Below are 15,149 nucleotides of genomic sequence, written 5' to 3' on the forward strand. Positions count from 1 at the left end.
AGACTCTTGAAGAACTTGGTCTATTTGTACACTTTATAGCTAAAACAAAAATACCTGAAAAAAAAAAAAAAAAAAAAACACAAGGCTGGAAACGGCATCACCAACTCAACACCCCCCTCTGCCTATCAAACCCTCCCCTAAGCTGACTCTGCGGTTTAATCACCTTGCCCTGCAACACGGTAAACTTGACGATACCCTCACAATCCTCCGGCTTGACTCTAGCCAGCCAGATACATTGCGCCGCACCCACCTCACCGTTCTCTTCCTCTTCCTCCTCCTCCTCTTCTTGCCCTTTCCCCTCCTCTTGCTTCCCCTCCTCCTCCCCTTCCTTAGTAACCCCCCCTTGTTTCCTCCTCCTCAACTCCTCAGGCTTCTTCGGCACAAGTTCCTGATCCCCTTCTGCTTTGGCTCTCTCCACATGATCCAACCCAAAAGCATCCGGCCGCCTATACACCAACATGTTCGCAGAGTACTTGTGTCCACCCACATGGCTGATAAAATAAATGCCCACGCCACCCGGCCGCTCGTCGTCCAAGTCCCGATACAACCCCAGCGGCTGCAAATGTCTCTGCAACTCCTTTCTCAACAACGGCGCGCTCTGTCCGCACCGCGCATCGCGCGTCTTTTGCGAGCAGAGCAGGATCAAGGCTTGGTGCGGGCAGGGCCGGGTGGTGAGTTCCTTGATGTAGGCGGGGGAAGCTTCGGGGAGGGGCGCCTCGAGCGAGCGCGGAAGACTGAAGGGGGCGAGAGGGGTGCTGTTGGTCGGGGCTTGGGAGATGATTTTTTCCAAAACTAAGGGGACGGTGGCTGGGGTGACGTTTTCGATGAGGATGAAGGCGGGGAGGAGGAGGAGGGTGGTGGGTTCCGAGTAGGAAGGGGGATGGTGCGGGGTGGGTATGTTGGAGGCCGAGAGCATTAGTTTCTGTTTATGGTCAGTCAGTATGTATATACCTTGAAAGATGAAAGTGAGAGAGTACATGAACAAAAAAACAAAACATACCCCGTTAGCAGGCGCCTTGGCCTCCGCAATAGCCTGCATCACACTCCCCTTCTCATCCGCCACATCGCGCACCCAGTCCGTCTTCCCCGTGGCCACCAGTACATGGGTTTCCCATCCTTTGACCAGACCAAACAACTTATCCTCCTCGTCAATCTTGAAGGAGCGCGGGTACGTAATGGTGCAGGTCGCGCAATCATGGTCGCAGTCGTCGCCGTCAACTTCCTTGGAAACAACGGGGAAGAGATCCTCAGGTTTGGTGGCTTTGTTGCCTGAGTCGCCAATAGCCAAGGACTTGGCGCTGGAGAGAAGGGATCTGAACATTTTGAATTTCCAACCTGGTCTTTTTTGGGGGGGTTTGTTGTCTCGGGAAGAGTTGCTCGAGACTACCGGGGGATGAGCATCTGATAAAGATGAAGACAGCGGCGGCGGCGGCGGCGGCGGCGGCGGGGCCATTGGCGTCGGGATCCTTTAGTCTCCCGTCTATAGAGGTACCCGTCGGCTGTCAATCCCGCTTATCTCCGTGCTAACCTCCGCCGTCAGGGGTGATCCCCAGTCTGTCGATTCCGTTGCTTGACTGGACCACTTGAGCAAACTGAGCCGCTTGGCGTGCCTTGAATGGCCCGGAAAAGCGTTGTGACAGACAGCGTGGGCAGGAAACCAAGTGGGGACGCCGTAGTCTTAACGAACAAAGTACATTTCCTTCCTCGAACAGCCTGTAAGCTACTTGATCATTTATCTAAATGCTCTTTATTGCGTCATTGCAATTGAGGTTTGGCAGTTTGTTTGATCTTCTGTGCGTGGCGATGGAGAGGAAGGAATGGTCTTTTAGGTACGAATTATCAGATCCAAATATGCCAATAATCCTCCATCTGATAAGCTTATTGTTATAGCACTTGGTTTGTGTGCCGTTGACGTTCCACCAACAAACAGCACCTACCAATGTTGAGGTGGTGTAGGCAGGGCAGGGTTTTGCTTAACACCGCAACGGCCGAACCCAAACCCCGAGGTCAAAGAGCAAGGCCGCGTAACCACTTCCGCTTACTTGATCACCAGCATGGTGTGCTCCCGACCGTTAAATCTACGTAAGTGACAAGATCTGCCAACCGCTGATCATCGGGACCCTGTGATGACGGCACGAAGCGATCCATATCAAGTGCTGTGTGAACGTCAAGTAGAAACCACCTCTGTACGCATTGGACCTCCAAGTACGAGGAAGTGAGGTGGGGCTTGTTCGTATCTGCAAAGTACATCCCGTCGATATTAGTATAGTCTACACTTTTGTTTTCGCTGCCAAAACAGTACACGGACTCGCAATCCAAGGACACTGGGTTTTGACAACCGTGATTTCAAACTCTCTCCTCTCCCTCCTGAGAGTCCCATTATTGATGCGGTACCATGATAAGATGACCCGTCAAATAGAAAATGCAAATCAACAACAAAAATGACGATGCTTATGCGTGTATAAAAGCTCCATTGGAGAACCACGCTCGAAATCTCTCTGTGCAATTCCAACCGAGTCATGAGAGGCTGACGAAAGGGAAGCAGCCGGCAACGCGCGTGAGTTTGAAGAAACCTCCCAGTTTATGTATATAATTTCTATCTCCGTGGTCCATCTCGCTATCTTTTTCGCTGTTCGCTCCCTCTGTCATCTTTATTGCCCACACTTGCACCATACCACATCCGCTGTTCCCCTATAAAATATTTTTGATGAGTCAGGCCCATCCAGAGCTGCCTCGCCATGACCAAAGCAAAGAAAAGCCCAACCCATAAGTGGTATACAACCAAAAGAAGAAAAGCCAAAACCATAACACGGGTGTCAAATATAGCGGTAAAGATATCCCCAACGGTGATTTTTAGAAATGTTCTAATCTCTTGCTCTGGTCCGAGCCCCTGCTTCTCACAGGTGCTTCTTTCCGTCCTCATCCACAGAACTTCCCGTCGACACCTCGTCCTCCACCTCTTCATCTACCGACTGTTCACTAAAGGTATACACCTTACCCTGGCTCTTCCTCCTCCTCATCTCACCTCTTTCACGCATTGCCTCGCGAATCTTCTTGCTCGCCTCGTTGAAGCCCTCTTCCGTGTTGAGGTTCGGGAATTTGTCAACAGGGGACCCACCAAGTGGCCCGCCAAACTGGACGTTGCCGCCACCACCGCCTGCACTGCTGCTGCGGCTGCGGCTTCGGCTAGGTGGTCGGGTAGCGAACATGGGCACCTGTCCAATGTTGCTAAACGACTCGTTACGTGGAATGTTGCGACTGGACGACGTGGTACCGGTTCTTCTAAGACCATGGGGACTCTCGGTGCCGGGCGTGGAAATGCCGGGGGTGGAGATGGGGGGCGAGGAAACGCCGCTGTCCCGTCTCTTAAAGGGCTGGGTCGGCGAAACGGTGCCGTCGGCGTGAATGCGCGATGAGCCGTCAGCCGCAACGAGACGGATGTGCTCAAAGTCTGGGAACATCTCGGGCCCGAGGGTGTTGATGAGGTGCGTAACCTGTGCACTGAGTTCTTCTCGCCTTTGCTTGAGACTCTGAAGACTGTAACTCGACGTGGGGCTGATGCACAGCGCAAGTGGGCGCAGGGATTTGAGAATGTCCATCCCGACCTCGCCGAAACGTAGCGCAGCAAAAGTAATAGCTGGGAAGAAGACCCATCCAAAGAAGTAGACGAGCCAGATGGGAACCCACTCGGGCACATAACCCCAGAGGCGGTGCTTGCCCACCATGTAGGCTAGCAAGCATGTGTATAGATTATACAAAATGGGTGCAACGGCCATAGCGACAAGCATCTTCCAGGTTGCAATAACGTCCTTGCCTTGGATTTTGACCGTCGATCCAGCAAGCGCCTCCTTGGCCTTCTGGTGACTGATGCGCTTGGTTGCAATAAAGACAGGGGCAAAGAGGATCAAGCCTGGGAGAACACCCGCTGACAACACCAGGAGCTTGGCGACACGGTAAAAGAAAGTGATGACGACCTTGGGCCACGACAGCTTTGCGTATTGTACCTGGTGGTCGCGGATATTCAGGTATCGAAGCTGTTTGTTGTACTCGGCGACGGATTTTTGCAGTTCAATGATGCGGGGATCATCTTTGTACTTGTCGTACCCGAGAGCGAGGCGACGGTTGAGCTCTACCACAATAGGCAGAGGCAACTTCTTGCCCGCGGGGTTGTACAGGCGTCTCGCCGCCTGGATGACCATCAGGGTGTCATAGTCCGGGGCCGAAACAGTGACAGCGCTCAGGCTTTGATGGACCATGTCGAGAAGCTTGGATATGGCAGCACGTCTCTTATCCTTGATGCCGTACATTTCGACCAGCTCCTTGGGAACCTCGAAAGGAGCGCCGAATTCGAGAACAGCCCTTGACCGGAACTTGTGAGGGTGGAAATAATTCATGCCCACCGGCACAATCTTGAGGCCGCAGTCAGGGGCTTCTGCCAGCGTTCCCAAGGCCATGATAGCGACACCTGCCTTCAAGGGCAGCAGCTCGCTGCGGTCGTGGCTGCCTCCTTCTGGGAAGATACCAACACAGCCACCATTCTTAAGCCGATCAAACACCGCTTGGTAAACCTTGGTTTGGTCGATATGCGGTGCGATCTTGAACTTTGTACCCTGATAACCGTCCTTGATTCCCTTCACCTCCTTGTTCTGGAGCTCGCCGTGTTCATCGATATCGTCGCGTCCGGTGAGTTGGTACAAGGCGAGTTTGGAGTTGACGGGGCGCTTGATGCGAATTTCTTCGGGTCCGTGGATTTCGACAATCTCGACGTTCGAGCCGCTCTGGCCCTTGATGGAAGGGAGGAAGATGATGCCGCCGACTTCAGCTTGTTTCTCGAAGTTTGTGCCGACGCCGCGGATGAGGGTTGGGTCATCGATGGGGTCGGGAAGATAGATGGTACCCTCAGCAGGCTTGGCCGAATCTTGGGGTCTGCCGACAGGGACGGAACCGACCTGGCGAGAGGCCCAGCCGATGAAGCCCTTGACGGACTTTTGTGCGATGAGGAGGGAGACGCGGCGTTTAGCCTCATTTCGCAGGGTGCGTTGTAGTACAAGGGCGTCTACGAACTGTATATAGGACGGCAGAGTCAGCCAAGGGGTCCCGGTAGGTATGCTTGACGTCACGCATCGAGAGAGAGTAGAGCACGAGCACGAGCACGAACCTGGTTTGCATGTGGCGCGGCGACGAAGAGGACTGGGCCGCTGCGGGGCACTTTCCAAGAACCACGGGGATGGACTTCACGGAAGAAGGTATCGACCAGGAAGGACATGGTCCACAGGAAGGTGTCGTACTTCCAATTGCTCATGGGATAGAGCTCCTTGGACGCCGAGGGCGACTTTGCGCTCTGCGGAGGAGCGGAGGCATCTTTGCCCTCGTGCTGCTGCTGCAAGTCAGTCGAGAGAAGGGGAGTTGTCTCGGCATTGCCATTCGGATGCTGATGGGACTCTGGCGCATGGCCATTGAGTTGTTGCGATTGTTCGGCCATGTCTGCGGAGAGGGTGTTTCGATTGTGTTTGGCGAAATGGAAGTCCGAAGAACGGAACAGTCACCAGAGTGTGTCTCGTGATCAGCTTCCCTCGGGAACCGCACGCGGCGCAAAAGAAATAAATGGCTTTGGCCCCTCGCAGTTCAAGATTGATGTCCAGACACTCGAGCGACTTGAAGCCGAGATGCGCTCTTTATCGACTGACGGGAGCAGAGAGAGAGAGAGAGAGGAACGAGCGTCGGGTTTTCGCAGCGAGTCTTGCTGAAAAACTGTCTTGGGTAAACGAGTCGCGCGGGTAGCGGGTAGATCAAGGACCCGGACTATACTGATCAACCTAACTGTGATAGGGCTGCCAATTTGCCGTCGTGGGGTTTTGCTTTCCAGATTCGCACGCTCTGGTTCGATGGGTGGCAGTCGGGCTTCCCCGGCCACCTAACCTCTTTTTTCTATCAAAGTCCGGGAAAGTCTGCGGATTGTCTGGGCTTTGAGGGGGAGTGGGTCCACTAACGATGTCCCTCGTTCTCGTTCTGGGAAGGGAGTCGGGTCAAGGACATTGAATGGATGATGGATGGTATTACCTCGGTATCGCTAGGTAGCTAAATTAAGTATTTGTACATACAGAGACCAACACTCAGTTTGAGATCGACCGATGTGTCGGAGAAGAGGAATGCCAATGCCGCGGCGCGAGATGCTGAGACTTTTTTTATATGAGGCTCGTACTTTTGGGGCTTAGGCGAACGGCTCGCAGTCCGGTCGCAACCTCGATGAACGACCTCGGGCCAAATGCGCCTCCCGCTTGGATGCGATGGCGACAGCGGATCGTCCCATTCGCAACCTTGTGCTTACCTGTCCTTAATATCCGTCCACAGGAGTGTTTTGCTACACAAACAGGGAGTATTTATATTACCTTGTCATCGATGATGCATCCCCGGATACGAACAAGACAAGAGCTCGTTACCTTTTTCCTTGGCTTCCTGTGTTCCCTCTGACCGATAACGGTTTTCCGCGGGCGGCTGCAGCATGGACTGAGTGTTTGCACAACCACCACTGTTCTGCCCGGGATCGAACGTTACTTAGTCCATCGAGAACGAATGGAAAAGCTTGGAAAACTCTCGAAAGGGAAGGCTAACTGCACCATGTCCGGATTTGACTCTCTTTGCAGTTCTCCATTTCCGAAGTGGCCCGAACAACACGTGCTTTTCTCCGTCGCTCTGCTCGGCCTCAACGCGCGCGCAACGACCCTATCCGCTTTCAGCGAACCCTCGGCGCCTGCAAGCGTGACGGCGTCTACGGCCTACAGCTGTAGCTGCCATCCCGTCGCCTAGTACCTAGAGGTATCCCTGAAACCGCTTGGCTGCAACTACAACGCTTGCATTTCTGACATGTGCTTGCCCCACAATGTCCAGGAGAATCTGGTGTCCTTTCTTCCTTCCAAATCATCACCGGAACTCACAAGAATGAGAATGAGAATGAGAATGAGGATGAGAATGAGAATGAGAAAGAAAGAAAGAGGGAATGACCAGAGCATCAGGACTGGCAGGAAAGAGCAAGAACTGCCTACCAGCCGTCAAGGTTCCTATCTGATAGGGATCGAATTGTGTTGTCTCAGCCAATCAGACGTCTCGAAAAGTAACAGTTGCTACGGTACACCACAGCCCAGAGTACACAGCCATCATCCTCGAAGAATAAGGGTAACTTAGGTAACTTCGAGGGGGCACATCAATGGATGTTGCAACTTCCCTCTTTGCTGTCGAGCTTGTTGGAGGGGTCATTCAGGCTTGATTGCATGCTTACTCTGGAAATAATTACATTTTGATGTGTCACGCTACTACCTAACAGACTTAATCATGATATTCGAGCACATCTCTTAGCTAATGAGCGCTTTCAAAAAGCTACAGCCACCAGCCATTCAACAATCTGCCAACCTTGCTTCTTGCATCAACGCATGTACATTGACGCGCGCGCATGCAGGAATTCTTCTGGGGTTCAATCATTCCATTGGGCACACCTTTTGAGGCTAAATGTCACAGATACTGATGGTGGAAAAAAGAAAAAAAGAGAAAATAATCCTGCTGTCTCAGGAACGCCTCCGAGACAATAATGCAACCCACCATTTCGATCACCACCATGAAAGACAACAGGTTCCTTGGCGTCCGTCATCCCTAACGTCGAGGCATCCTTGAAGGGAGCCTAGCAATTGCCACAGACTGCTGCAGGTTGACCATATCTGGACATACCATCACGATACGGAGGAGACTGAGACGGATGATACGGAAAGCAGATATGAAAGCCCAATGTTCCGAATCTTGACAAACACCGAGGATCGACTTTTGAGGTAACAATGGGTGAGCAACTAAAAGATATAGCCAACTATGGCCGAACATGATTCGAACTGCTGCATGTCTGTACCTAGGTACGTATACTCTTCATTCACCATCTAAGTGACGAAGACCACCCTAAGCTAAGACGGCGTAGGCGAACCGGGATGTCATCGAAGATCGCTTCATGTTGTCCCCACGCGCATCCCCAGACTATCCTTTAAGCCCTCGTCAAGAGTACACCTCTCCCCACGGGGACTCCATAGGTATTCTCATGGCAGTGAAGAGCCGAATATCGGCATGTCGGCACGGTATAGAGGGGTGAAGTTGCATAAAGATAACAAAGCTGATAGCTAGGATAACAGGGCTAACGGCGAGGGTAAACTTTGCACCTCATTCGGGACCAGGCTAGTGATATTTGTTCAAACCGGGTCCAGTTACAAGACGAAGAAAGACCAAAGAAAAAGGGAATATAGTGTAGCTTGCATGACCGCGGCACAGCCTAGATAACGACCCGTACATAGACTGTGTTCTGGAACGGTGACCCCCAACCTTCATAGCACCCAAGTAGCTTGCATGGTACAGCCGCTCGCACTGGTCAACCAGGGAAAGCTATCCCGTGAAGCGAGCAGATTGGACCGCTCATTTAACTGGCTCAAGTGGTGAAACTACAACAAGTTGGACTTCTCGGCCTCAAGTATTGGCCTCAAGTCGCACCATCTTGCCTAGGCGAAGACCCACACCTAGTTCCACTGACCTTGCGGGAGACCAGCGAGCAGACTGGAGCTAGGCATGGCAAGATACCCATGGTGCTGTCTTTGTCCGACCATGAATAAATGACATAGTCTAGAAACCCACGGGTGGGAATGGAAGGCAGCTCGGAAGATTTGCGGCTGTAACCACGGGCTGACCATTGCATGGAAATTTCCGGGCGAATCAGCTCTAGGATGGGCGGCAATCGTCTCTCTGAGATGTGTTCGCCAGACCACCCATGTCTCTAGCCAGCCTAGAGGGCAGAAGTCTATAGACTCCAGCTGTTCCCATGTTGGAAATCTTGTCTGGCCCCGAGAAGGTGAGAAAGTCGAGAGAAGCAAAAACAGCATGTGAGGGTCAAGCTGCTTTACTTTGCAACCTTCCAGAGCGTCTTCTTCCTGAGATGTCAGTCTTGGCTTCTTCTGTTTGCCCTGCGTCCCCATTCGGCTTTTTGGCGTCTTCAAAGTATTGCGAGCGCGTAGGCTTCTTTGAGGGATGTGCCTTTGCGTTGTGTGGCGTAAAATTCACCTCGCCATCTTCTTCTATCTTGATCTTCCGCTTCCTTGAGACGGCCATTTCCGCCTTCACCTTTGACCCATCGGCTTCTAGCTCCTCACTTTTGTTCTTTGATTTGGCCCCCTTCGTTCCCGGTGCCTTCTTCGAGGAGTCTTTCTCTTCAGCCGACTCAAGGGGTTCTTCTTTCACGCCGGACACAATCTGGCCGGTTTTCTTTTGCCTGGCGGGTGCATAGCAACTCGTGCGCCCGCCGACAGTGAGAAAGGCCAACTTGTCGCCGTTAGGAGTGTGACTGTGTGCATTCTTGGAGCCTTTACCCCAGCGATAGTTGAAGAGCCAGTCGTCTGGGAACTGATCGGAATCGCCAAGCTTGTCGACAGCCGTCTGGCACACATATCGGATGGACTCGTAAAGCTGCTTCATCTCAGCATCGCTGAAGTCGTTGCAGTACTGTTCCGGGTGAAGCTTTGCGTGATACAATACTTCATCAGCGACCCAATTTCCAATGCCACTAATAACAGCCTGATCAAGCAAAAGAGCCTTGATGGGCACGCGGCGCGACTTCATCTTCTCCCGCAAGTAATCCTCGGTGAACACATCGAGGTCGACCACCGGATCTGGGCCGTTTTCCACCAAAGGTGAGTACTTCCGAATATCCTTTCCAGGGCAGTCCACAACACGGACACGGCCAAAGCGCCGCGGATCGGTAAACGCCATCTCATCGCCATCTTCTGTCTCGATCTTGAACTTCCAATACTTGGGCGGCCATTTGTCAAGTTCGTCAGGCTTCATCTTCTTGTAGTAGTTCGTGTATGCTGTCCTCTCGCCCTTGATATGGATCCAGCCGGTCATCCCAAAGTGCATTACAAGATGAGGAGCCTTACTCAATTCCATCCTGGACATCAGTCAGTTAGGGGGGGGAAAGGCAAGCAATGCGTCAATGCGGCGACTGACCAAAAATATTTGCCTTGAGTTCCTGCTGATACCATCTTCTTGCCGATAAGGCCAGCCGCCATCTTTGGTCCATCTGTACCGACCTTTCCAAACACATTGCCGTCATCAATGGCTTCTGCATGCTTGATGACCTTGCCTACAAAGTGCAGGCGCAGAAAGTGGACAGCACGCGCAACTATTTATCAGTCAGCCAACTTCAAGAAATGTTAGACATGAAAAGTCAGCACAGCGTACTCTCCGCGATTTCAGGCATCTTCCAAGTTGTGCCCACTATAAATCGGTCGGACGTTGTTTTCTTTGAGTTGGTGATGACCTCATTGAAGAAAACGCGTCAAACAAGGAGCGAACGTGGAGAAACTGGAGCGTGCCCCCACGCGAATAAGCAACGGTTTCACGTGACCCTGCTGAATCCCGCTCGCTCTATGGACTTTCTTATCGTTATCGAGCTCCCGTCGGCCTGCCGCCAATTGGATTACCCCACCCAAACTTGCAGCCGAAATTTTTCCCGGCGGCCCCACAACCGTTGCAGCTTCAAAACCTCGCGCGCCTCAGCTTTTTTGTGCCGCTTCCCATTTTCAACTTCCATCATCACCAAGCATCGCCCAATCCAATTTTGGTAAGTTCCAGATTTCTTCCAAGCACAAGCACACAGCACAACCACATCCTCCCCCTATGTCCTGATGACACAACCATAAACCGCAAACTAGAGTCTTTGATCCTACGGGAAATGCAACTAGATATGTACGTCAGTCTGAATGACAACGTATTCGCCTACTCGCGTCGCACATCATCCATTTGTCTTGGACAATCTGGCTAACCATCGCGAAGTGCTTCTAGTGATATCGAACATCACGCTCTCATGGGCTATAGAGCATAGGATTGGGCGATTGGGGGGAGGGGAGAGGAGAGAGAGACATGATCTTGCGGTCGACCGCGTTAGTATTGGTCCTCGAAGTTAGCCATTCATCGTGTCTTTCTCTCCCTCCCGGTTGTGTCGTGAAAAGGTTGGTTCTCACACTATCTTCCCGCTCGCTTTCCTGATGATCAACTTTGCTTTTGCAAGTTGGAATTACCGATTGATACCCAATGAAAACATAAAATGGCTGTTTCTGATTGAAAGCACTACATTCCTCTCGATGTGATCACAAACCTTGGTTGTTGACCATGTGCTGACTTCCTGGTTCAGATGTAGAGACTCCCTTCCGTCACGCTCAGTAGTGGTGCCGCAACCAATTGTGAGTTGGTTCATTTGCTGTCCTCTTCGACACGCTTCTATGATGAAACGGCACTGGGCTCCGATTTTTCCACATGAGCACGATATGCCATTTTTGCGACAGGCCTAGAAAACCTCGTCCACTGATCAGCATCCAATATCAACACGTATTGAAGCACTTCTGGAACCATGAGCGGTGACTAATGCGCCTCATCAGAGTACAGTTGGACTTGGAACCACTACTCGCTCTTTTTTATAACACAGTCTTGGTAAGCTACTCTTTTTTTCTCACATCACAACACACGATTCCATGATGATCCCTTTAGATGACGAGTCTTATCGGGGATTCCCCATGCAGACAACCTTTTTTTTTAATACCATTCATGCATTTCTGAAAATCCTTCTCATGATCAAGTCCTTTGCAGCTCTCAGTAGAATGTCTTGACTAACGATCAACCAGACCACATTCTGCAGCACATTCTCCCGATGCATGGGCTTCTTGGTATGTGCCTATGTCTCTTTGCTTCGGCACTGAGTTTTCCTGCCCATATCCTTCCATGATGATCCGACAACACAAAGACAAGCATATGTCAGAGCTTTTGCGACGATGACACCTGTCATGTCTGATCTTTGCACCATTGCATCCTGTTACTTGGCCACTCTGCCTCGCAGTATGCTAACGGTCACAAAGTCAGTCTACCTTGGTTCAATACCGGGAACGCATCGTCACCTGTGTCACGCAGCTCATACTGGTAAGCCAAGATTTGATTTCATTGCACGCTTGTTCAAGATGGCTACAATGATGAATAAAATTTATCACGACGGTCTACATAGGATATCGCTTCGGCTTTATCCCTTTGATGAAAAACGCCGATGACACGGCACCCGAACTGAGTCGCCTCTTGAACAAGTCATTTGTTTATGAGTTCAAGTCAATGATTCCAAGCTAACATGCTGGATTTAGGAACCATTGTCCGGTATCATTACTATGATGACCCATCGAGCAGCTTCAGGTAAGTTATCGCCAAGCTGAAGTTCTTGAATTCGTAGGCTAGAGAACCAATTTGGTTCTCTGGAGTCGTGACTATGGTCACATCGTAGACAGCCATGGTGCTAATTGCAACCTGGCGAGTTGGATACCACATGAAGATACTTAGTGAAAATCGAAGACAAGTTACATTTGCATATCTATGGCCCCTTCCTGATATACGCCATCGTGAGTTCTATGCCCCTTGTGTTTAAGGAGTGTTCTGTTGTCATTCGTGGTATATTGCGTGATTGACGTTGTCCGGGCCCATTGTTCTCTCCTTTCTCCTTTCCCGAGCTTTTGGACTTGGTTTTCCATCCTCCAGGCTGCAAGTCATGACGGGACGGAAACTCATTGCTTCCTCAATAAGGGCATCACCGCCAGCGGGAGACGCAGATGGAAACATGCTCCGCGAGTTCACTGCTCGAGCAAGCAACTGCCTTGTCAAGTGTCTTTCTTACATATGTCTCCAAAGGCCACATGGCTCATTGGAGATCGGCCCTCCGGTGGATTGTTCATGCCGGATTACCAATCCCGTAGTCACCCACCTTGCTCCATGGCAGCACTAGGCCACCCACACGATCAAGTTGATATCCTCCACACAAGCCGAAACACCGGTTGCCCCGAATCTGTGTGCGTAGAACAGGCCAATATTTTGCGAAGCATAGCCGCAAACAAGGGCAACGAGAGGAGGTATGCTGTATTTACAACGGAACATGACCATGGAGAATGTACCGTAATGTGCCGTGTGAACCAATTGTAGCTCTATATGATGTAAAACCGTTTCCCCACGTCTAAACACGATCCCTCAACTCGGAGGGGGGACAAGTTCCCACCTTTTTTTGTTAATCCTTATTCAGTATAACCAAAAATTCCCGTTATCCAAAAGACCCCGAGGTATATGTAGCCTGTTCCAATCCATTGTGAATAACCGTGTAACATTCAGCCAAGCAAAGCAGCTCACGAGGAGCCATTGAGTTCACCCAACTTGCCCTCCTTCTCCTCCAGATACTTGACCATATCCTCAATGGTGCACACCTTCAACCCCCACCTCCTCGCAAACGCCACGCACTGCTCCCCCCTCATCATGCCCGGCTCCTCCCTGACGGCCTGGCCCTCCACCTCCCGTCCATCATCCACCAGCTCGCTAATGACCGCCGCCGGCTTCTTGCCCGCCATCCTACACAAATCAATCGCCGCCTCGGTATGTCCCCGTCTCTGCCTCACACCGCCCGGTCTCGCCCTCAGCGGGAACACATGGCCCGGTCTTCTCAGATCCGCCGGCTTGGTCTTTTCATCCGCCAGCACGCGGCAGACCAGGGCGCGGTCGTGGGCGCTGATGCCCGTGGTGACGGACGGGTCGGCGGCGTCGACCGAAATGGTGTAGGCAGTCGCGCGCGGGTCCTCGTTGTGGCCGACCATTTGCGGCAGGTCGAGGTCGAGCGTGCGCTGGGGCAGGATGGGGGCGCAGATCAGGCCGGACGAGTAGCGCACCATGAAGGCCATTTGTTGGGCGGTGACGGATTCGGCGGCGATGATGAGGTCGGCTTCGTTTTCGCGACCGGGGTCGTCGAGGACTACGACGAATTCGCCGTTGCCTAATGGGGGAGAAAAGAGAAAAAAAAGTTAGTTGGGGTCATGATGGGGGTGGAATGAGAGGGGGGCCTGGAAACGTACGGAATGCCTCGACAGTGTCGGGGATGCTGTCAAATGCTGACGGGTCCATTCGGGATTCTTGTTGGGAAGCCATTGTGTGCAATTTGTGTGTTGTTGAAGAGGTAGGTATGAGCAACCGGTTGAGATTACTTGGTGATAATGCGCCCTGGTTGTTGGTAAATGGGGATATGACGTGAAAGGCGCAAGAAGGGTGTCGCAGGTGGCTGCTGTAATGCAATTTCGGCGGGTAGTTTGCTGCAAGGTACCGAGTCGCTTTTGTTCAATATCGGCGTCCGGGTATCTTTGACTTTTTCTTGTATGAATTGTCGAATAATGTTCTATAGTTGCTCTCTTCAACTTTTTCTTATCTTGTGCAACCACAAGGGACCAACACTTGGAGACAAGAGGAGGGGCAACTAGGATGGCAATTGGGCAATTGGCTTGGACGGGACGGGACCTCAAGTCATTCAGTCAGTGAGGGGCAATTGGCGATTGCGACTTATTTAGGGCGGCCAGTCCTGTCGCTGCGGTCGGGCGGTCTCGGTTCAAGGTGGCCTCAAGTGGGTTTGTCAATGTGGATTTGGCGTGAGTCTGGGGGGCCGGGGGGATGCCGTTTGCCGCACTTTTGGATTCTAGAGCTTCGGAGGTCGAGAGGAGTCGCTGGGAAGATGATGCCGAGGCCACGGGGAGGGTCGGCTCGTTACAATATGTAGACAGTTGACCAGGTTCGAAATGAAGAGGGTATTCAAGAACAACTGAAGCAAATGCTACATGACATACACGCCATGGTTCTACATCTTTCACCATCTTATATAAACCCGGATGACTCGGATTCACAAGGCTTAGAAAAGCTGACCGGCGGCTTACAAACCTCCTTGTCAACTACCTAGTCTAGGCTTCGAAACTGTCCGGTCCATTGGCCATAGTTGACACGGAGGAGGAACGCCATAGAGTATGGGCTGATCCATGCTGAAACTCAGATACCTACCTACTCAGAGTCGTGAAGAACCTCGATGGACATGCGGACCAAGGTCAGCCAGCAAACTAACGGCGGTCCCTGCAGCGGCAAAGACAAAGTCAACAAGGAAGTTGGCTGATTTCACATGGCAAAATCACGAACCAGGGGCCGGCGCCGGCGTCGTATAATACTCTTATCAGCTTATCGATAATGCATCGCCTTATCGCCCAATGCGGTGCTTCTGCCCGCCCGATCCTTGCCCCTGCTGACGA

General features: G+C 51.9%; 4 protein-coding genes across 4 annotated transcripts; all 4 read right to left on the bottom strand.

Moving 5' to 3' along the window:
- Nucleotides 1-15: 15 nt before the first annotated feature.
- NCU05986 (sucrase/ferredoxin domain-containing protein) lies at nucleotides 16-1,441 on the bottom strand. Its single transcript, XM_953546.2, has 2 exons — nucleotides 1,001-1,441; nucleotides 16-922 (listed from the first exon to the last, which is right to left on the bottom strand). The coding sequence occupies exons 1-2, from the start codon at nucleotides 1,319-1,321 to the stop codon at nucleotides 98-100; spliced, it is 1,146 nt and encodes a 381-aa protein (XP_958639.1). The 5' UTR covers nucleotides 1,322-1,441; the 3' UTR covers nucleotides 16-97.
- A 1,088-nt stretch (nucleotides 1,442-2,529) lies between these two features.
- Nucleotides 2,530-6,133, bottom strand: NCU05985 (glycerol-3-phosphate O-acyltransferase). The gene is made up of 2 exons (XM_953545.2): nucleotides 5,159-6,133; nucleotides 2,530-5,063 (listed from the first exon to the last, which is right to left on the bottom strand). Exons 1-2 carry the CDS (start codon nucleotides 5,480-5,482, stop codon nucleotides 2,898-2,900), a joined length of 2,490 nt encoding a protein of 829 aa, XP_958638.1. The 5' UTR covers nucleotides 5,483-6,133; the 3' UTR covers nucleotides 2,530-2,897.
- A 1,346-nt stretch (nucleotides 6,134-7,479) lies between these two features.
- On the bottom strand, nucleotides 7,480-10,346 carry NCU05984 (formamidopyrimidine-DNA glycosylase). The gene is made up of 3 exons (XM_953544.3): nucleotides 10,258-10,346; nucleotides 10,024-10,198; nucleotides 7,480-9,964 (listed from the first exon to the last, which is right to left on the bottom strand). The coding sequence occupies exons 1-3, from the start codon at nucleotides 10,274-10,276 to the stop codon at nucleotides 8,911-8,913; spliced, it is 1,248 nt and encodes a 415-aa protein (XP_958637.2). The 5' UTR covers nucleotides 10,277-10,346; the 3' UTR covers nucleotides 7,480-8,910.
- A 2,551-nt stretch (nucleotides 10,347-12,897) lies between these two features.
- Nucleotides 12,898-14,469, bottom strand: NCU05983 (3,4-dihydroxy-2-butanone 4-phosphate synthase). The gene is made up of 2 exons (XM_953543.2): nucleotides 13,941-14,469; nucleotides 12,898-13,861 (listed from the first exon to the last, which is right to left on the bottom strand). Exons 1-2 carry the CDS (start codon nucleotides 14,011-14,013, stop codon nucleotides 13,224-13,226), a joined length of 711 nt encoding a protein of 236 aa, XP_958636.1. The 5' UTR covers nucleotides 14,014-14,469; the 3' UTR covers nucleotides 12,898-13,223.
- Between the last annotated feature and the right edge of the window lie 680 nt (nucleotides 14,470-15,149).

The sequence above is a fragment of the Neurospora crassa genome, linkage group VI (assembly GCF_000182925.2).
Source record: "Neurospora crassa OR74A linkage group VI, whole genome shotgun sequence".
Taxonomy (NCBI): domain Eukaryota; kingdom Fungi; phylum Ascomycota; class Sordariomycetes; order Sordariales; family Sordariaceae; genus Neurospora; species Neurospora crassa.

Excerpts from the sequence above, each read along its gene's own strand:
- NCU05984 (XM_953544.3), bottom strand. Across the intron at positions 9,965-10,023 it reads ACTCAAGGCAAATATTTTTG|GATGGAATTGAGTAAGGCTC; the intron begins GTCAGTCGCCGC and ends ACTGATGTCCAG.
- NCU05986 (XM_953546.2), bottom strand. The coding sequence starts at position 1,321 with ATGTTCAGATCCCTTCTCTCCAGCGCCAAGTCCTTGGCTATTGGCGAC. Across the intron at positions 923-1,000 it reads CCAAGGCGCCTGCTAACGGG|AAACTAATGCTCTCGGCCTC; the intron begins GTATGTTTTGTT and ends GACCATAAACAG.
- NCU05983 (XM_953543.2), bottom strand. The coding sequence starts at position 14,013 with ATGGCTTCCCAACAAGAATCCCGAATGGACCCGTCAGCATTTGACAGC. Across the intron at positions 13,862-13,940 it reads CGACACTGTCGAGGCATTCC|GCAACGGCGAATTCGTCGTA; the intron begins GTACGTTTCCAG and ends CTCCCCCATTAG.
- NCU05985 (XM_953545.2), bottom strand. The coding sequence starts at position 5,482 with ATGGCCGAACAATCGCAACAACTCAATGGCCATGCGCCAGAGTCCCAT. Across the intron at positions 5,064-5,158 it reads CCGCGCCACATGCAAACCAG|TTCGTAGACGCCCTTGTACT; the intron begins GTTCGTGCTCGT and ends TCCTATATACAG.